Here is a 21,648-nt window from a genome sequence, read left to right on the forward strand (position 1 = left end):
AGTGGGGAGGGGTGGGGATGTGCACAGTAACCACTGGCACTAATTAGAGGTGTTTAGTCAAATTAGCAGGTGCAAGCTGTGTCCCTTGGCCTTGAAGAATTCAGTCTTGTTAAGCCTTTTAAACGGAAACATATAAACATATAAACCTAAACAATCTGGTACTGAGGTTAATTCATTCAGAAAGTATGTGGAGCACAGCCTCAGTATCAGGGCTATGGTAATAAATGGAACAGAGCCTCATCCCAGTGGAGGGATGGGCAGGAAACAAGTAAGCAGATTACTCCAGCTCTTTTAAGTACAAATAAGAAATAAAACAGGATATTAGAAGAAATCGTGATGGGGAGGCACCTTTGGTTTAGCTGGTCAGGGAGGGTCTCTAAGGAAGTGGAATTTGAGGGAAAGCTTGAGGGATGTGAAAGGGTGAGTCATGTGCATGGACAAGAGGGCTGAGAGCATGTCCAAGGGCCCTGGGGTAGAAAGGCTCTTGGTCTGATAGCAGAAGAGAAAGAAGGCCAGAGGCTGCAGGGTAGAGGACAGAGGGAAGTGACTTGAGCTGAGTTTGGAGGGTAGGCCAGGGTCAGATTGTGTGGGGTTTGTGACCAGGATAAGGAGTCAGGCCCTCTCTGCCCTGGCCTCCTAGCCTAAAGGAATTTGATGGGAAGCTGTTGGAAAGTTGTGAGCAAGTGGGTTTGATGCTACTCATGTTTGGAAAAGATACTCTGGCTGCTCTTAAGTATCAGAAGACAAGATAACACAAAATTAAATGCCACAAAAATATCTGAATAAGAAGCATTTTGTGATAAGAAGAGAAATGGGTCATTCCATGGGAGTGAACTGTGAACGCTCCATGGAGGACCCCAGTGGGATCCTCAGAGTTTATCCAGGTGGGCGCTCCACATAGGGAGGCCTTACCTCACAGTGTAGGGGCTGTGATGCGGAGGGGGACAGGTGGTGGTGGCCCTGCTGGAGTTATCACTTCATCTTCCAGAGCCACGATTTCTGACTCTGCAAAACGGACCTACCAAGTTCTGTCACATGTTCAATGGGGCTGCCGAGACAGAGTGTGTGGAAGCCCAGTGCAGATTACAGCACTTGCCTCATGCGGGGGAGCTCTGGGAGCCAAGCCCAGAAGTCCAGAGACAGCCACAGAACCTGGAGGCCACCTAGCTAGTGTTCCAGGTCCATGTAGACATCCCAAGCCACTCACAGCCCCTATTCCCAGTGAGCCGATTCTCATTTTGGGTACCTGTCTCCACTCACTTCCTTCTGTCCACGGCAGGCTGAACTCTTGGGTGACAGGCCCATAGCAGCAGGAAGGCTCTGAGCTGCTTGTTCTGTTTACACAGGATGAGACTCTGCTCTCTGCCCCAATCAGGGGGCAGCCTGAGAACAGGAGGAGGCAGTGGCAGCCTGGGGGAGCCCTGAGGGGAAGGTGGTCCCTTTAAAGAGTTGCAGAACTTTTTCACCCTGGCCATTGCCCCAAAGGATGATTTACCCCTCTCTTTTCATTTGAGTGAGAACAAGATTTTAATCTTAATATATTTCACATTAAGTCTGTAAAACCTTCTGTGGACTATCCCATTTCCTCTTGCACGTGGATTGGTGTGGAAGGGAATCTGAGCCCAGACACCTGTGGGTCATCCTCCCCTGTCCCCACCTCCCACGAGAGTCAGGCCCTCTCTGCCCTGGCCTCTTAGCCTAAAGTCATACACAGAATTGGGGTACAGAGAGACCGGTGTGGAGGAAGGGGAGGAGAAGCTTTGTGAAAGTCTCAAGTGTCAGTGACCCGAGAGGTCCAGACTCCTGCCTGGCTCTCCCCAGCCCCCCTTGGACGCTCCATACTTATGTTGCTGAGGTAGCAGCTGCTGCCTGGAAGGAGAGGCCTGCTTGGTGTCCCCAGCTGGGTTGCAGGCTGTGTGTTTCCCATGGGGCAGGCTCAGTGACACGAAAGCCACCCTGTGTCTCTGTGCTTCAGGCATGTTCTGTTAAGTGAGCCTTTGCCATTGCTCCTGGAGATCTGTGTGTAAAAGTGTTTCTGTGGGGAAAGCAAACAGCCAACTTACCAAAACAACACTTTTGTAACCTGTGTATAGAAAGTGACAGATGATGCTGAATGTTCATTTCTAGAAAGTAAGTATGACCTTGACACCTCTCAGGGGCAGAAGCCCAGAGTGGGCTCTTGTCAGACTCTGAGCTCCCAGAGTTGTCTGTAACCCTGTGTGGAGGGTTTACTGCTGGGATTGTGGCCTCAGATGTGTCTGGCCCAGGGGCTGTTGAGAATCTCTACTGTGGAGAGCCAGGCCGGGCTCGCTGCCCTTCCCACTTGGGGGCTGGGAGTTCAGTGGGCTCAGGGCAGCCCTGCCCAACCCAGGCAGCAGAATTCCACATTGCTGAGCAGGGCCCAGGGATGTCCTCGCCCCCCTGACTGGAACCTCTGTCCATCATCTCTAACTTGCCGCATATGTCCTTTCATCTGCCTCCCCAGAGGTCCTCTCCGACCCCTGGTCACCCTGGTTGTTGGCCACTAATTATTATCTGTTCATTGCTGATGTCCATCATCTGCACAGCGTGCTTATTTTCCTTCTAATATATCAAACTTTATTATTCATGACATCTTATTGCACTCACTCAATATTTGTCAAATATCTGTTAAACGGTGGTTCCTTTGCTTCATGCAGAGGTATCAGGTAAAAAATCCCCAGACCCCACCTTTAACAGTTTAGCAGCCATGTGAGTTGTTTTTAACTTACACTATAGTTTTGAGCCTGGGGCCTCTTGAGGCATATATAGCTCACATATTTCTTGACCTAATAAAATACCGTGGCCCCAAGGAAGAATTTTTTTCCTAGTGTGGCAGTCAGTGTGTTAAGGAGTCTCAGTCTGGAATGTGGCGCCCAGTGAGATGAGTGTTCAGTGTGTGTCCAGCATGTCCAAGGGTCCAGGGAAGGAGCTGCCAGCTCCTGGTGTGTGGGGACAGAAGAGTGCCCTTTCTCTTGTTTGTCTCTTAAAGGCCGCTTATGTGCACCAGATCCCCTGTAGACCCAGGACCAGCAGGCTGTCATCAGGCTGGACAGTCCCTTCTGTCCCCGTACTTCTGTGTCACAGCCCAGCAGAAGTAGGAAGCCCCCTATGTACTGGTAGCAGGAGTACCTCCCCCCAGTGGGGATTGTGGAGCCTCTGAATTAAGGGTCAGAGGTGTCCCTCTTCCTAAGGCTCATTTGGGAAGAAGCAACATGTTGGTGCAGCTGAGAACTGTAGCCACTCCCTAAGCTGGGGTTCATCAGGGTCAGTGTCCCTGACTGAATCATGTCCCCAGTGCTATGTCCAGAGGAAGGGCTTGGCAGCACTGCCTGGGAGCTCAGTGATCAATTAAACTTTCTGTTACTGTAAGTGGTGGGTAGCTGCTCTGCAGTCCCTTGACCCTGGGAGAGACGAGGTGAAGATGGACTGAGGCCTCCAGGCAGAGGCAGGAGTAGAGAGATTAAGAAAGAGATATGGGCGCCGGCCCCATATACCAAGGGTGGCGGGTTCAAACCCAGCCCCAGCCGAACTGCAACAAAAAAAAATAGCCGGGCGTTGTGGCGGGCACCTGTAGTCCCAGCTGCTTGGGGGGCTGAGGCAGGAGAATCGCGGAAGCCCAAGAGCTGGAGGTTGCTGTGAGTCCTGTGACATCATGGCACTCTACCAAGGGCGGTAAAGTGAGACTCTGTCTCTACAAAAAAAAAAAAAAAAGAAAGAAAGAGATATGTTCGTGTTTTAGTGCCATCTGGAGTTGAGCTCTGTAGGGAACAACCTGGAAGGAGACAGCTTTCATCCTGGCCGAGGGCTCAGTTGGAAGCAAGAAGCTGATTCTGTGGCTCTGAGGGCTTCTGGGAGAGCATGGGAGGTCTCTTAGAACTTCTCTGATAATGCTAGTGTGGGACTTTCTGTCTTCCTTTCTTCTTGTCTTTCTTTTTCTTAACAATCTTGCTCCCACACAGTAGCACTCCCCCAGAAGGTTGAGTCACATCCTGTCACCCTCTGAGCCTAGTATATGCATGGTCCCCACACAGCCAGGTCCTTACCTTTCAAACAGCCTCTAGTCTGACCCAATAGGGACCTCTTGCCTCCCAGCCCTTCCAACATTTGAAGCTAGACAGTATTCTTTCTAATACATAAACATTATTTATAAATGCTGATGTCCATCATCTACACAGCGTGCTTATTTTCCTTCTAATATATCAAATTTTATTATTCATGACATCTTATTGCACTCACTCATATTGTTGTATAGGAAAGGACAAAGCGGTCTTTATCTCAAGAAAATGCCATTCATTTTGGAAACAAGTCAAACCCTGTCGTATCATGTGGGGACAATTGGAACTTAATTTCTCTCCATACCTTTGCTTCTGTGAATTTTTATTTCCAGCTCAAGGCCACAGACTCCCTTCTTCCCAGAGAAGATAACAGGGAAACACATGTTGCTGGGCTGGGACCTCCGTCCACTTCGCTCAGCCCTGTTGCCCCTGGCTGTGTATATGACCTTGGGAGTCATCCACGCTCCGTGCCTGAGTTTTCCTACCTTTAGGGGCTATCATGAAGATACAAAGCTTGTGATCAGTACCTGGCACACCAGTGTTGTTGTAGTTATTCCACTTTGTCCCTTGCATACTTTCCCCCAACACCACCATACTTCAGGTGGACTAGGGAAAGATTTCTTTCCTCGAGCTGGCGCGTAGTCTTCTTTCCTCCCAGGTACCCCTGGTGTCTGGGAATGGGGCTGAGCTCGCTTACAGAGTTTGGTGCAGGAGAACACCCCTGGGGCTGGGGCTGCATGCCAGGGGAATGGTTTTTCTTGCTCTCTCCCCACAGGGTGTGGACACTGTAAGAAAATGAAGCCGGAGTTTGAGAAGGCAGCAGAAGTCCTCCATGGCGAAGCAGATGTAAGTTTCCTTTCCTGACCCCTCGCCATTCTTTTCTAAATAATCACTGCATGTGACATCATCACAACAACTTTCCCTGCAAGCCCTGCGGCAGCTCTCCGAGCCCTTGGAGGCCTGCAGTGCCTCTGTGTCCCCCAGTAGTCATATCTTGGTCAGACTGTGCATGGGGGTGGGGGTGGGGGGGATGCCAGGGATCAAGGTGGTAGAAGGACTTTGGGGCCATGTTCACATGCCTGTCCAGCTGATCTCTGCCTACTCCCCCTTCTAGGTCCCTGGCTGTTAGCCGTGTCTGCCCAACATAGCCAATGGGGCAGATTCAAAGGCCTCATCTCAGCCCCAAAATGAAAATTAACGGTCATGCCAAGGTTCAATTGTTCCCTGGGACTAGGAGCCCATGAGGCTAGCTACTGCCAGTGAAACTCCAGCAGGTCTGGGATGGGTTTGGGAAGCCAGCACCTGGGCCCCTCTGCTCCGTCAGCACTGCGTCTGAGGCTGTAATGCATGGTTGGCCTTTCCCCCATCCCAGAGCTCTGGTGTCCTTGCAGCTGTCGATGTGACTGTCAACAAGGTCCTGGCAGAAAGATTCCACATCTCAGAGTTCCCTACACTGAAGTATTTTAAGAATGGAGAGAAATATGCAGTCCCTGTGCTCAGAACAAAGAAGAAGTTTATTGAGTGGATGCAAAAGTAAGTTTTATGATCTTGATTGTATGACTTAGCTGCTGGCTATCGGCTACTGGAGATGACTTGGAAAGAAGCAGCAAACTTCATGGTCCTCTGTCCTGGGCTCAGGACCCTCAGGAGCCATAATTTGTCTTCCTGCAGCCATTCCTCATGTGCTGGTCCCATGTCCTGATGCAGCAGGTCACTGGCAGCCCCTCTGGCTGCAGCTCCATCTGCTCCACTGAGCCATGGGTTCCCCTTTCTCCCTCTCAGTCTCTTTGGCTCCAGGTCCATCTCTGCAGTTTGCTCTATCCCCTTTGACAAATGAATGGAACACAAAGCTCTTAATGCCCAGAACTGGACTCATTTTGCCCCAAGTTTGCTGGTGGTTGGCTGGGCCTCCTGCAGGGTCCACAGTGCAGGCCAGGGTGTCTTGGGTTGAGGATAAAGATTTTGAAGCACCCTTCAGCCTATGTCTCAGTTTGCTGGGGTCACTAAACAGATTAGCATAGACCTAGTGGCTTTACAACAGAAGTTTATTTATTTGTAATTCTAGAGGCTGCAGGTCCAAGATCAAGATTTCAAGTTTTGATCTTGAAACTAGACATTGTCCAAGAGCAGGGTCTAGTTTCTTCTGAGGCCTCTCTCCTTGGCTATGGTCTTTACTCTGTGTGTTTGTGACCTAATCTCCTTTTCCTATAAGGATACCACGTCCTGTTCCAATACATCATCATAACTTAATTATCCCTTAAAAGGCTCTATCTCCAAATACAGGTATCGTCACATCCTGACGTACTGGGCATTAGGACTTTAATGTATGAATTTGAGGAGGACACAGTTCAACTCATACAGTCTGTATTCCATTGTTGGGATGTTGGTCCTCAAACTTGGATTTATGTAGTCATCAGCTGGTATGAGGTGCTTATTCAAAACATAGGTTCTGGGGCTCCTGTCCCTGAAGCTTTGCTTCAGGAGGTGTGGATGGGTCCCTGAGCCATGATGTTCCGAGAAACACCAGCTTATGGAGTGGGAGCAAAGTTACCAGTATTGTCCCAAGAGGCCTCTGGCTGGGCGTGAGTGGGCTGATGGGGTCCTGGCCCAGCTCCTCTTCCCTAAATGAGACATGCCTCCCACTTTGTCCTGCTCATCCGCTGAGGGATGATTCTAAGAGTTGCCAGGCCATTGTTTCAGGGACCAGGGGAGAGTGGTGATTTTCTTCCAAAAGAGACAAAGTACCCACTCCTTGAGGCCTTCTTGTGTCTGAAGCAGGTGGCTGATGGACACCTGCTTCTCCAGCCTCACTCTTGTGCCAAGGCTGGTTCAGTGGGAGGGACCAAGTGGGTTGGGGTCAGGCAAGGTCCCTGTGGTACATGGACATGTGTGTGGAGCCAAGGGGATTGGAAGCATTGATTGTTGCTATTCAGTGCTCCGAGTCCTAGACAGAGGCTGTCTGTCCTTCCTGTGCTTAGCCCCTGCTATGGAGGGCCTGGGAAGCACTGAGTTAAGAGTGGGGGCTTTGCAATCAGAGACCTGCACTCCAGTCTCGTGACCCTGAGCCACCTACTTGGCCCCTATAAACCCAGTTTCCCATCTGTAAAATAGAGATAATACTTTCCCCATAGACCTATCTAGAATATTAAATTAGACTGTTGTAAAAAGTGCTTAGCACAGTGCATGATATGAAAATACTCAAACAAAGGAAGCTGTTTGTCATCATCAAAGTCCTCCTAAGGCCAGAGTTTTTATTCTTATTTCATTGATGTTAAGTGCCTTGTCCAGGGACAAATAGTAGTTTTTTAGGGCTCTCAGAAGGGATCCTTCAGGTGGAGCGTGAACAGCAGATGTCTCTGGGGTGGAAAACGGAGACTTGTCGCCTAGAAGCAGGTCGAGCAGACAGTGTCAGGCAAGGTGGATGGTGTCTCCAGGCGTGTGCACAGGTGGCTGCGCTATGCGTAACTGAGTCGTGCCTGCCAGCAGGCCAGCCCAGGGAGGCCCCATTCAGGGAAAGAAATCACAGAGCAGAAAGGTCAGGTGGCTGGTGTTAACCCTGGAGCCAGGAGGAAGACAGGACGGCTGGGAAGGGCGGATCTCAGTTACCAGCACAGCGGAGCCAGTAACTGCAACAGAGAAGTGAGGAAAACTGGTCTGGGAGGTGTGGAGAAGGAGTGAAGCATAATGAATAAAGTCATGGTGGGTTTAAGGTGACAATGGGACCTCTAGCTGGAAATGCCTAAAAATCACCCAGAGTTAATGGGGTTTGGATGAAAAGTCAGGGCTCAAATTATCCTCGGCCCCAGGGATCACTGGAGCCACACAGACAGATGAGATCTTTTGAGAATACAGGGGCTCCCAATAGGAAGAAGAGAAAAGATCACACGTGTGGGGGGCGAGGGTGAGAAGGCCAGGCCTGGTGGGCAGGAGCCAGGTGGTGCAGAGGTGGTGTGGTTGAACATGAAAGTGTGCTGTGCTCCCTCCCCAGAGACACTTCTCGGAGAAGGGAAAGAGGGAAGTTGGGTTGTAGAGTGGTCACTCCCTTGCTACAAGGGAGCAAAGGCTTTTGAAAGACCCTGGAGAGCCTTACTTGTCAGTTACAAGCATGTATTTAATGCCCGCCATTTATTGGAACGTCTAGTGGCTCAGTAAATATTAATTCCCGACAGACTAGGTGCTTCACACACACTGTCTCTGCTCTTCCTAAAGATCCCAAAAGTGAGTACCATTGTCCTCAAATGGAGGCTTGCAGGGTGTGGTAACTTACCTAAGGCCACACACTGGTAAATAACCTGGATTTGAACCTAGACCCACCTCCTTGGCCCACGCTATCTCTACCAGAACAAAGGCTGAGGAGCAAGAAGAAGATAATGGACTGTCATTTAGAGTCCCAGAGGAGGGAGGTAGGAGGGCTGGGCAGCAGGATCGGGGAGGTTCTCCACCTGCGGTGGGTGAGGAGACAGGGCCCACTCCAGAGAGGCTGCCTTGCCCTAAAACGGGACCGGGCTTGCACAGCTTCACAAAATGGCTCCTTACTCAGCTCCGCAGGGGGATTGGAGTATCTTTGCTGATGGTATAGATGTGTTCGTGTTTAATCTGAGGTTCGAAAATGAACTGTTGGAAGGAATGCGGTGATTTCTTCATGCGTGTTCCCTGGGTCGTCCGGGGGTGGGTTTGCTCACCAGATCTCTCATGACTGCTTCCCCCTCCCCTGACTTCTTTTTTTTTTTTTTTTTTTTTTTTTTAATTTTTTTATTAAATCATAAGTGTATACAGTGATATGATTATGGGGCATCATACATTCACTTCACTTCATAAACCATTCCTCCCCTGACTTCTTGCAGCCCTCAGGCCCCCCCACCTCCAGAGCCCACGTGGGAAGAGCAGCAGACCAGCGTGCTGCATCTGCTGGGGGCCACCTTCCGGGAGACCCTGAAGAAGAAGAAGCACACCTTGGTCATGTTCTACGCACCCTGTAAGTAGCTCGGGTGCTCACTGAGGGCTGAGGGAAGGGAGGGCCTGGCCCGAGTGCACCACCTGGGGACTAGGGCAGCCGAGATTCAATTCCGGGGTCATCTCTCTTAAGAGCCAGGCTCCCCGATTTCATTCCAAGTTGAGGGGTCCTTAAAAGTCCGGGCCTCCCTGTGTCGGCCCTGTATGGTCTCCATCATTCTGGGGAAACCTTCTCATGTCAGTCTGCAAGCCCCCTGCCTATCCCTCCCTGTCCCTGGGCTTCTTGGGCTGCCTGCCGCTCACCCGGCCACGTCCTTCCCACCCTTCAGCTGCTGCCTCCTCTGCTGAAGCCCATGTGGCTCAAAGGGATGGGGCGCTGGCCCCATATGCCAGAGGTGGTAGGTTCAAACCCAGCCCCAGCCAAAAAACGCAAAAAAAAAAGAAGCCCATGAAGGAACCCTGTCTCCAACCCTCCCAGGTGACCTGAAGCTGTAGTGTAGGCACAGGCATCCGCACTCCTGAGCTCCATGTAATTCTCGTTTTCATCAAAGCTTAAGTTGGGGAAGTAACCCGTCCGCTGACATTGGTGTTTGTGACCTCAGGTTTCATGTATTCCCATTTCGAAGTTGTTAACTGATACTTAAAAGGAAAGGTTCTGAGACTTCCCCACTCTCCTGCTGCCCTTCTCTCTCTCCCCCAGGTTACGGCTCAGCTTAATGGAGTGGGGATAATAAAGCCGCAGTCTACAGAGAGGCTCCATCTAGTCATAAGCCCGCTGGGTTGTAGCCAGCTGTCCTGTGGAGCCCTGCCCCCACCTTTCAAGTATCAGTAATCTGTGACGTGTTATGTCTGGGCTCTCAGCCCCCTCCCTTTCTGCCTGGCACCCTCGGAGCGGAACTTGTGCTTCCTCAGTTCCTTGGGGAGCTTCTCGCCATCGTCAGCTGCCGAGGTGTGCGCCTAGAAGCCTGGGTGGGTTTTGAGATACCTTCCGTCTGGGCAGAATAGTGCAGGGTGGACTGAGCCTTGCCCAAGCCAAGTGGCAACTTAGTGACAGGCCGTTCTGCAGCCTGGGTGGCACGTGCGAGTGGGCTCACGCTCTCTCTTACTGTCATACACGCAGTCCAACAAGAGAGCATTCACAGTAGCGAGCGAGAACCTGGCTAAAGACCAGCCACTGGGGGACTTTACAAAGTCCAACTAAATGTTTACCCAGAGCAGGCCTTCTTACCTGTGACCTCGGGGCCAGGGCCCTGGCATTCCCACTGCCCCTCGCCAGCCGCTTCCTGACCACAGGGCATCATGACACGCACAAATCCCCACCTCTGCTGGGCAGGCAAGTTCCTGGTCCTCAGGGACACTGGGCTAGTGACTCCTGCTTTGCTGGGCTGCTGAAGATCAATATCCTTCCTTCTTTCTTTTCTTCCTTCATCAAATGACAGTTCTAGTTAGGCGCGGTGGCTCATGCCTGTAATCCTAGCATTCTGGGAGGCTGAAGCAGGTGGATTGCTTGAGCTCAGGAGTTCGAGACCAGCCTGAGCAAGAGTTAAGACCCCATCTCTAAAAATAGTGGTGCTTTGTGGCGGTCGCCTATAGTCCCAGCAACTTAGGAGCAGAGGCAAGAGGATGACTTCAGCCGAAGAGTTTGAGGTTGTCATGAGTTATGACACCACAGCACTCTACCCAAGGCAACAGAGAGAGACACTGTCTCAAACAAACAAAAAAGAAATGACAGCTCTGTGCTGGGCCATATCCCAGGCTCAGGATACGAGGGAAGGAGATAATGTCCCTGCCAGACCTGAAGGAGTTCACAATCTACTCCAACAAAACTCCAAACCCAACCCATTCAGGGCAGTGTCACCAAGTGACTCAGCTTCTAGCAAAGGGATTAGTCCTTAGAGTTTCTTCCTCTCTCTTACCACGTTTTTCTGTCCCTAAATCTTACCCCAGTAAGTGCGGGGACATAACATCTTTATTGGTTGATTTAAGGAGGAAGACTATAGGACAAAAAAAGATTATTTTAAATAATACTATTTACTTTAATGTATATAAATATAGTATATAACACATGTTACAGTTTTTTGTTTTTTTTTTTTGTAGAGACAGAGTCTCACTTTATGGCCCTCGGTAGAGTGCCGTGGCCTCACACAGCTCACAGCAACCTCCAACTCCTGGGCTTAAGCGATTCTCTTGCCTCAGCCTCCCAAGTAGCTGGGACTACAGGCGCCCGCCACAACGCCCGGCTATTTTTTGGTTGCAGTTTGGCCAGGGCCGGGTTTGAACCCGCCACCTTCGGTATATGGGACTGGCACCTTACCGACTGAGCCACAGGCACCGCCCATGTTACAGTTATTTTATGTAAAGAATATAATCACTACAGAAAAGAGAAACATCTCATGAAGGTGCAAAGTAAAAAACAAAAGCCTATTTCTGCACCCTGCTCCCGTCACATCTGCCTCAGCCCACATCCCAGCTCCCCTGTGTCTGCACCCACATCTTCCTCCTAATGTCTTATTCCCTGTACTCTAAGTGGTCTGGTCACAGTGACTGCCCTCTTCCACCAGCTTGGCTGTGTCCCTAGAATTGGAATTTTCCATCCTGTCCTCAGACTTTGCTCCTCTCTTCCCACCCTAGGAGGCCTCTTTGGTTTCCTAATACCCACAGGTGAGACCTTTGTTTTAGAAAGCCCAAATTAAAAACATAATAATAATAATGCCCCTACTGGCCCATGGCTTGGAAACATCTTCATGCACTTTCTAAAACAACCTGCCTTCCAGTTACTAATCTATCATGCTCTTTCTTTTGGATAATGAGAACATTAGATGCAACAGAAGGTTATTAATCTCAGGCCAGGAGATTTTAAATTGATAGTAACAGGAATTTGCACCAGGCTGACAGCTACCTTTATGCTTTCAATAAGCAACCCAGTTAAAAAGGAACAATGAGTAGTGAAACCAGATTTTGAGGAAGGGGTGAGTTATTTTCAAGCAGGGCCTGCAGCTGCCTGTAGACGTGTCTTTGATGTCCCTTGTTAACCAGCAGATTGTGCTCTTCAAGTGTTTCGAAAATGATGTAAAATCCTTCCTTTCTAGTATGACATTTTCATGAATTTTAGTTGTTTTTCCCTCTGTTAGGTCAAATTAGTTAAGTGTTATTGTAGTTATTATTAGAAGCATTAAAAAATCATCCATCCAGGCTTGGCACTCATAGCTCAGTGGTTACAGTACCGGCCACATATATCAGGGCTGGCGGGTTCCAACCCAGTGTGGGCCTGCCGAACAATAACAACTACAACAAAAAATAGCTGGGCGTTGTGGCAGGCATCTTTAGTCCCAGCTACTTGGGAGTCTGAGGCAAGAGAATAGCTTGGGACCAAGAGTTAGAGGTTGCTATAAGCTGTGACGCCATGACCCTCTACCTAGGGTGACATAGTGAGACTCTATCTCAAGAAGAAAGAAAAATCATCCGTCCAGTCTCTGCCATGAGTTGGGCTATGCTAAGCACCTTGTCTCATTAGTTGTGTTATAACCTGTAACCAGCCCAGGTATCTTCTACTCCTTCTGTGTCACATGTTGGGAAAATCCCTTGAAGCCCCCTCCCTGATGCTGATCTGGGCCAGCTGGCCACTCTGCCAGCTGGGCCATATGGGTGGTCCTGCCCATCTCAGGAACTCGCTCAAGTACTAAATTCAGATTAAACTTGTAGCTTAGTCTTAATTTTATTTCATAAAACCTTTTGAAATGCCAGTTATTATTATCATATTTTAAAAGGAGAAACCAGATGAACCATTTCTGTGCCTGCCCTGTCATCTCTGCTTTTCCAAGGCTGTAGGAGCTCTGCATGCTGGCCCATGTCAGGAGGTTGTGGGCGGGAGCCAGGTCTCCAGATGGGGCATGTAACCCCTCCCTCCTGCTTCTGATCAGAATTAATTACCATGGTTGGGGAAATCTTCCCCTCAAAGCCCTTCTGCCCTCTTGACAGTTCTTTTCACTGTCTGGGGATGGCTGAGAGACGAGGTGGGTTTGAGTTTTCTGGTCTGTCAATGCTGAGGGAGGGGCAAGAGCAGCCTGCAGCATCCTGGGCTTACTGGGTCAGGAGGAGAAAGTAGCCCCCACACAGGTCCCTCCTCTGCTCCTCAGTCACTGTTGTCAGAGCTGGAGGGGCTCTGGGCGAACGATTAATGAGTCAAGGGGAGGGGGCACCAGTGTGGCTCACAGACCCTCTCCACTCTGATAGGCTTTCTCCCTGGGACAGGAAGTGTCGGGGGGGTTGGGGACTATCTGATGACTCCCTGTAGTTGTCTTCCTGTTAACCTGACCGTGGCCCAGTGTTCTGGGCTTTGAGGTTCAAGTTGATTGCAGAACAAAGAGTGGAAAGAGAGCCTGGGGACCAGAGGCCTGGTTGGCGACTGTCAACCTGGGATGGGAGATGTGGAAGTTAGCAGAAAGCATGAAGGCAGCCAGAGTGATCACTCCCAAACCCCACTCCTGCATTTCCCAGCCCAGGTGTCTTCAGTCACTGAGGCAAGGAAATGGTAACAGGCTCAGAGAATCCTTCTCCACCCTGGATCAGGCTTTTCTGCATCTGTGGAAGGAATCTACAGCACCAGACCTCAGGGACTTTCCCCCCAGCCTAGACAGGAGCAAACCCTACTTGCTGCGTTTGTCAGGAGCTCCTACAAAGTCCCCCAGTTGACAGATTAGACATGGGGAACAGTGGTTTAAGTGGCAAGGCTGACACCTGAACCCTGACAGTGGGGTGGCAGAGGAGGGGCTCTTAGAAAGGCCTCTCTTGGGTTCTGGAGGTACCCCTGGCTCTGCGGCCTCCCCGCATGCACCACACCATGTCCTGTGTGCTCTCTCCTCCCCTCATGCAGGGTGCCCACACTGCAAAAAGGTCATTCCGCACTTTACTGCCACTGCTGACACCTTCAAAGATGACCGGAAGGTAAGGCTACTCCTCTTCATTTCTAATCCTGCCTCCAACAGATTCCTACACCTTCCTTCCTCCCATTCAGGTCCCCATCCCTAAAAGGGCACAGTGCTGCTAAGACCTGGAAGAAAGGGATTCCTTGGGAACAGGACAAGGCAGGATAGAGCAGGCTGGATTCATGCTGCAAAATCAGCATACTCTTGGAGGAGAGGGCTGGTAAAAGGACTCATCTGTTTATTCTTTCGGTGTTTGAACCTTTTTACAGTAGGATTGTAGTCATGCATTACTTATATAATTGAAAATACAAATTAAAAAATTTAACAAAATCAACTGGAGGAGACCAGGGTGAAGGAGAGCAAGGCCGTGTCAGTGGAATCCTGTCCTGCCTACATGAAAGGCTCCTGCAGCTGCCAACTGGTGAAGCATAAAATTAACAAGCTAGAGCTACAGATTGGATTAAAGTGTGGGCCGCCAGCGCGTCCCCTACGCAGCACCGGCCACCAGGCAGCGGGGCTGCTGCCGGGAGAGGTTTATGGGGCAAGGGAAGAGTCAGATCAACTCCCAGTCCTCGAGTCCCTTCTCATCCACAATATACAGGGTACTGGGATAGGGGCCTGCGAAGGCTCTTCTCAGCCCTGAGACCACCTCTGGCCAAGAAGGTGTGGCAGAGATGGAATAGTGAGAGCTGTACAGGGACAGTGAGTCAGAGGAAGCCAGGCTGGGGACAGACACATGCGTGGAGAATGAGCACAAACCAGGGACCAGATTCCCACTTAGACCCAGACCCATGGACCCTCCCATCATTACCCACAAGCCACAGCTGTGCCCAGGAAGAAGTACAAGGACCAGAAACATTTTTCCTCTTCTGCTCACCATTTGCCCAGCACTGAGAGGAGTGTGGCAGGAGGGATCTTCCCATGTCCATCTCCCATACCACCCACTTGTGCACACCACCCACTTGTGCACACAGGTCCTGTGCACACCACAGTAGTTGCTCCTGATCTGGGGACCCCAGGGCCATCCAACACAGCCTGTCCCTATGACTGGAATAGCAGTCATTCCATGTCAGCTCCTATCACCCCTCATCCAGAATACTGGGTGCCCTGGGCACATATGAAGGTGTGGCTGGTTGCCCTGGCGAGGGATCCTGTGGCCTACATGGGGTCTGGGTAGCTTCCCCCAGCTGTGCTGAGGAGCAAGTATGGTATCAGAGGGCACGGTTCCCCCCAGGGCTCAGGGTGGCTCGGGAAACCCTGGAGGGACAGCCGGCATTAACATGGCACCTGTCTGCACACTCACCTAGAGGCTTCCTGGGGCCTGATGCACGTCAGTACAGGGGAGGCCAGACTAGCCAGGTCTCCCGTGGGGCTAAGAGCCAGCCCCTGTTCCCCCTTCGCTGAGTCCTGAAGACACCCTCTTCTGAGACACTGGTATACCTGCCTTTGCTTGCTTCGTTGTTTTTTTTTTTTTTAAGAGATAGGGTCTCACTCTGCCTTCCAGGCCAGAGTGCATAGTGGCACAGTCACAGCTCATGGCAACCTCAAACTCTTGAGCTCAAGCAAGTCTCCTGCTTCAGCCTCCCAAGTAGTTGGGTCTATAAGGCAAGATCCACCATGCTCAGCTAATTTTAAATTATTTTGTAAAGTCAAAGTCTTGCTTATGTTGCCCAGGCTGGTCTCAAACTCCTTGCCTAATGCATTTCTCCCACCTTAGCCTCTCAAAGTGCTGAGATTACAGGCGTGAGCCAGCAGGCCTAGCCCATTGTCTTAACTTGGACCAGTAATGTTGCTGGCCTTTTCCTGGGTTCATCCCTTCTGTCTCTCCTTATAATTTCTTTGTTCTAAGCTGAGGATCACCCACACTCATTTTCAGGAATGTACTTCTTAACCTCTCTGTCCAAGGCAGCTGGCCACCCTGGGGGTGACACTCGTGGGGGTAGCACTTATATCAGGGAAGCCAGCCCTTGGGGCAAAGTTACTGGTGCCCACTCAGTGCTGTAGGCATGGTGCTACAACTATTGAGTGCCACCCTGCAGATACCATAGTCTCTGGGGGATGGACCTAGAAATCTATGGTTTTTAAGAGCTGGCTCTTGTGTTGGCCGTAGGCTGGTATGTGAGGAACTGCTGGCCTGTCTCCCCTCTCCCTTTATTCATGGGGGATCAATGCCCATAAAGCTGTGTCCCTGGCCCAGGGATGCCCAGCAGGTCATTGACAGTCAGAACTGGGTCTCCTGACTCCCAGTTCTTCTTAACACCCCTTATTTAGATCCCTTAGCTGGAATTGTGTCCTTTTTTCCACCCAGAAGCTGGTCTCTGTTCCTTCCCCAATCAATATGCAGTTGGTTGTTCACTTCCATTTTCATAGCCAAAGTCAATATTAGCTCCTGCAGAGATTTATTTTACTGAATCAATAAAGCTGTGTGCAGCAGCTCATATTTTAGCTAGGGAGCCTCTCCCCCCTCCCAGGAGCTCACTCGGGGACTTTATCAGTTGACACATTGGTGGGGAAAGGACTGCAAACTGTTAGTGTTGGACTGGACGGTGTTATTGAAGGGCAAGGAGGACAAGGACCCACAGTGGGCTGGCAAGGTGGGGCTTCCCTCTCACTGCACATCAAAGCATCCCAGCCTGGGGAAAGGGGTGGGCCCAGGAGTGCTGCCCTTGGCTGCATGAAGGTCATCCCTCCTTTGTGACTGGCCCATGTCACACCTAGAAGCCAGCAATTGTGTAGGTCCTCCTATGTCCAAGGCTGGCTATTGCCCATCAGGAGTGAAACCTCCTCATTTGTCTTTGAATTCCCCACAGTCTTGACACCTTAGAACTCTGTACACCTGACTAAACGAAGGAATAATAACCTATTTGATGTTTGCCGAGAGCTGTTCTTTCTCTGAAAGCATCATGTCATCTTGTCTTCATGATATCTTACTCAACCAGGTGCCATTACAGTCCTCATTTTGCAGATGAGGAGAGATTGAGTCTTAGAGAGATTAAAGTACTGGCCCAGAGTTCCTCAGCTGGAAAGGGCAGAGTCAGAATCAAGTTTAAGGCCAGGGGTAGTGGCTCATACCTGTAATCCTAGCACTCTGGGAGGCCAAGGTGGTAGGATTGCTTGAGCTCAGGAGTCTGTGCTAAAAATAGAAAAATGAGCCAGGCATTGTGGTGGGTGCCTATAGTCCCAGCTCCTCAGGAGGCTGAGGTAGGAGAATTGCTTGAACGTAGGAGTTTTAGGTTGCTGTGAGCTAGGGGGAGGCTGTGACACTCTATCCTGGGCAACAGAGCAAAACTCTCTCTCCAAAAAAAAGAAAGAAAAAAGAATCAGGTTTGGGTTCTCCCAGAAGCAGACTCTGCACCTGGGCTCATGTGCAGGGGATTTATTTGGTCTCAGGAAGCACCAGAAGGGATAGAGAAAGTGATGCGGGATAGGGCAGAAACCAAATCAGGCGTGTTGTAGGTGGATGAGACTCTGGCCCATGGGAGACTTCACCAGGAAATGTGCCATAGAGTTGTCCCACTCAGTGGTCAAGGAAGTCTGGCCTTATGTCCAGCTCCTCATGGCTGGGAGGAAGGTCTCAGGCTGACAGTTGCAGGTGCTATGGCAAGTGCTGTGACATGGCAGGGCACTGACGGCGTGTGCCCCAGAAGCCCGTACCATCCACCATAGGACAAATCTAGAAGTCATTAATTCTCATTCTGTGCTGCAAGCGATCTGTGCAGATCTTGAGTTAAGCGTAAGGAGGGAGGCGTTTAGACAGGTGAGATTGGGATGACTCAGAAGAGGTTTATTTGCTGCCTTCTTTCCAAATAGTCCAAGCCACTTCCTTTGGGAGGATTGCACTTGTCTCCCCTTCTGTGGAAGTGGAGTGTGGATTTGCCTTTGCATTCTGTGTATGTGGCTGGCAGCTAGGTTAGGTGATTCAGAATAAGTACACATTTTTAATTTAGTAGATTTATAAAATCATATACTATGTTTCCAATAGCTCCAGGGCATGTATACAAATTAAATTCATAATTTAAAGAGGATGCAGGGAGAGCAGCAGCCTGGAGCAATCTCATCCAGCACTTTCACAGTGTAGTGGAGGTACAGCAGCCTTGGCCCAGGATGGACACAGACGGCCCTCAATTGCCGGCCGTGCAAAGGAAGACCGCGTGTCCCCTAGGCCCAGCCCCACAGCACCTGCCTTGATGTGTTGCTCCTCTCAACACATCCAGAGGAGCATCTGCCTCATGTTTCTTAATAATTCACAAAGGGTGAGCTGGGGTTCTCAGAAGCCCATAGGTGCCAGCCTGGCAGCCCAGGTGAATTGGGCTCCATGTGGACCTGGCAAGGGACACATTTAGCCAACTCAAAGGAGACAGCTGCTTCTCTGCCCCAGCTAGTTGTTGCCTGCAGGAGGCAGGGTAAGTGCCATCAAGTCTTCTGACTTTTAAAGAGAAGCTGAAAAGCCAAATTTTTATATTAAATCTTCTGGCTCCTTTTCTATGTTGGCAGCTAATTCAGATTTATTTTCTTGTTAAATTCTATGTGGGCCAAATAGAACAGGACTGAGAGCCAGATACAGATTGTGTGCAGTGAGTTTGTAAACTCAGCTCTGCAAAGTCTTGCTGTATAGAACCTTACGGAGCTGAAGATCAGAAGGCGAGCGTGAGGGTAGAGGAGGGTGAGTGTGGCCCATTGGTCCCTCAGGGAGGTAGCACCTCCTCTTGACTCTGGCTGTCATTCCTGCAGTTCACATGGGCACCAGGTGATCAGCAAATGTGGCCACTGGTGGCCTACAGGGCTCTCCTATCTAGAAAGGGGGAATCTGTCTAAGTGTGTATAACCAGCAGCCAAAGAACTGTGTGAATCATGGTTATTCAACAATTTTAAATTATCTTACTGAATCACCCTCTTTTAATTTCTTCCAAGCATTCATTGGGCACTATCTAAAATGATCTCATTTGTTATGTGGCAGTTGCTTGATGACTGGATTTTGTCAAGGTCACCTTTGTCCCCCTAACATCCAGAATAGCCTCAGCACACAGGAGGCAGGGCTTCAGTAAGCGTTGCCTGATGACAGGGCTGGGCTCTCATCAGGTCTGCCCTTCCCCTTCCACCTTCCATAACACTTCTTATTACCGCTGATGGACCCCCTCTCCTTCCCACCTGGCTTGTGACCCCCAACAGGAGAGACATTCTGCTTTATACCCACTTATTTTGAAAGAGCAGCAAGTGGTGAGGAAAAGGTAGCCAGCATGTGGAGTTTGTTAGGTTTGCAAGGGGAAGGCCAATTTGAGAACCTCTTTCTGACCAAAAACTGTGATTACTGTAGTCATCCTGAGCTGCTTCTCGGTTTCTGGAATGTGCTCTCCCCTGGCTTTCTCCTCCTCATCCTCTGGGTTTCGTCTCAGATGGCCAGTCGTGCAGAGTGCCCTTGCTCCACTCAGCCAGGTTCCCTGGGCACCCCGGACCACCCGCCTTGTGCCTCGCGTCACGCCGTTTGGATGGTCTCTGTATCCTACCTTCTGCTGGGACAAAGCTTATGTGTGGGTTTGGAAGGGATGATTATAATCGCAGCTGACTTTTACTGACCACTGGCCCTGTGCTACGCCTCTGTTGATTGGCCTCACCTGAATTGTCTTACTCAGTCTTCATGTTACCCCCATCACCTACATGTCATTATGATCCCCATTTTACAGCTGAGGGAATTGAGGCACTGAGATGCTGGGTCATTTTCTAAGTCTTTTTTTTTTTCTCAGAATGTATCTTCTTTATTTTTTTTTATTAGATCATAACTGTGTACATTACTGCATTTATGGGGTACAGTGTGCTGATTTTATATACAAAGTCTTAATCGTATAGGCAAGCCAAGATTGCACTTGAGAAATTTGACTTCTCAGCTCTTGATGATCTTGTCCATGGTACTACACTGCCCCCCAAAGCAGGTGTTTGGGAAATATTAGTTGATAAACAATCGAGTACCACGGAGCCTCACAGAAGCCTAACCCATCTGCCTTAGAAATTTAAAACAAGCACCATCAGTCTCAAAGGAGTTTTGAGCTGAGGATGCTTTGGTTCCACTCATCCCTACTCCTGGGAAGAAAAATCAAAGTGTGCTCCTATTGTGGGCCAGGTGTACAATCCGTGTATTGAGGAGTCCAGGCCACAGCCTGGGGACGCCCGTGCTGACCCTCCCTCACGTTGCCCCCTAGATTGCCTGTGCTGCTGTTGACTGCGTCAAAGAGCAGAACCAAGAACTGTGTCAGCAGGAGGCCATCAAGGCCTACCCCGCTTTCCACTACTACCATTATGGGAAGTTTGTAGAAAAGTATGACAGTGACCGCACGGTAAGTAGGGGAGAGGTGTCTGCCCAGAGATGTCTGTCCCTCCTCCCCGATGGGTAGGGAAACAGTCGTGAGGAGAGGCAGCACAGGGCAGCTTCCCAGAATCCACAGAAGTCAGCTGGAACACCGCACTGATGGTCCCAGGGCCCTCCGTCTAGAGAGGCTTGACCCAAGGGTTGTCACAGAAATCTTGGCCCCAGAACCCAGGTTCCTCGTTTGCTTCTCAGGGCTGGCCTCAGAAGCCACACAGACCCGTGCATGCCAGCAGTCGGCCCTCCTCCCTCTGTGCCAGGAGTGAGCATTTGGGGGGTGGGGGGTGACAATGCACATTTGGCTCAGGGGTTAATGTTCCTTGTTTTTTTCTCTCCCTTCCTTCCCTGCAGGAATTGGGATTTACCAATTTTATCCGAACCCTCCAGGAGGGAGACCATGAAAGACTCAGGAAAAAGAAGGAAGAGTTGTAATTGCTGCCTCAGAAAGCTTTTCCATTACACTGTGAATGATACCTGTTTTGTTGTTCTTTCTGAATTTCCATGTGTTCCGAACACAAAGTTTTTTATAGCCGCTTGTGGCCATTTTGTACAATTTTGAAATAAAAGTAAACCCTTTATTGGGTGGTGTGGTTTATTTTCACGGAGCCTCTGCTACGGGGGAGGACGCTCATGTTCTCCCCCATCCTACCTCTTCTGGGCGGTGCTCAGGGCCCCATCTGTGCCTGTGGGTCTGGCTGGCCCTTGTCAGTCATCTGAGACCAGAACAGGGAAATTGGACCATGGAATATCCTGTTGGAAGATGACAGGCTGTAGAGAGGAACTACATTAAGATGATCAGGGAACCAGGGATGCTGAAGCAAACAAGACCAGGTATTAACATTTTCTGGATCATCGTTCTTTCAGTTTGGGTATGTTTTCTATGAAACTTATTTACATATTTCTTTTCTCCAACTGTTTCTGTCTTCTCTTCCTCTCCATTCCCTCTTCTCTCCCTTTAAAGAAAATTAAGTTGCTACTCAGGGTGGGGGGGAAGGGGGCCTCTGTGTTGGCTGCTTTCTGAGCTCACTGCCTGGAAGGGAGGGCAGATTCTCAGTGTGCAGTGTTAGATTCGTTACCCAGCCCCCTCCCCTGGCCAAATAACCTCAGACCTGTTATCCTTCTGCGGATGGTGCCTGCGGCGTACGTACATCTCTTCCCAGACCACCTTCCCTGCTGGTCCTCCTGCCTTTGGTATCCTAGCATGACCAGTCCGCCCTATGCCCAGCAGTGCAGCCAGAGCCCCAGCACCCTGTGACATGTTTTGGCTGCATTTTTCCCCAGCACCCTGTGACATGTTTTGGCTGCATTTTTCCACAGGCTGTAGAGCAAACTTGCT

General features: G+C 50.1%; 1 protein-coding gene across 2 annotated transcripts in view; it reads left to right on the forward strand.

The window, feature by feature from the left end:
• Positions 1 to 20,890, forward strand: part of PDIA5 (protein disulfide isomerase family A member 5) — a 91,099-nt gene extending 70,209 nt beyond the window's left edge. Inside the window, exons 12-17 of one of the 2 annotated variants that reach the window (XM_053564429.1) lie at positions 4,852 to 4,922; positions 5,449 to 5,609; positions 8,921 to 9,051; positions 13,903 to 13,973; positions 20,149 to 20,283; positions 20,664 to 20,890. In XM_053564429.1, the coding sequence (XP_053420404.1) occupies positions 4,852 to 4,922; positions 5,449 to 5,609; positions 8,921 to 9,051; positions 13,903 to 13,973; positions 20,149 to 20,283; positions 20,664 to 20,744 (650 nt within the window). In that variant the 3' untranslated portion in view covers positions 20,745 to 20,890. The remainder of the gene's footprint in view (positions 1 to 4,851; positions 4,923 to 5,448; positions 5,610 to 8,920; positions 9,052 to 13,902; positions 13,974 to 20,148; positions 20,284 to 20,663) is intronic. The other variant, XR_008374861.1, reaches the window with a different exon arrangement.
• The last annotated feature ends 758 nt before the right edge of the window (positions 20,891 to 21,648 follow it).

Source organism: Nycticebus coucang, chromosome 16 (genome assembly GCF_027406575.1).
Source record: "Nycticebus coucang isolate mNycCou1 chromosome 16, mNycCou1.pri, whole genome shotgun sequence".
Lineage (NCBI taxonomy): Eukaryota > Metazoa > Chordata > Mammalia > Primates > Lorisidae > Nycticebus > Nycticebus coucang.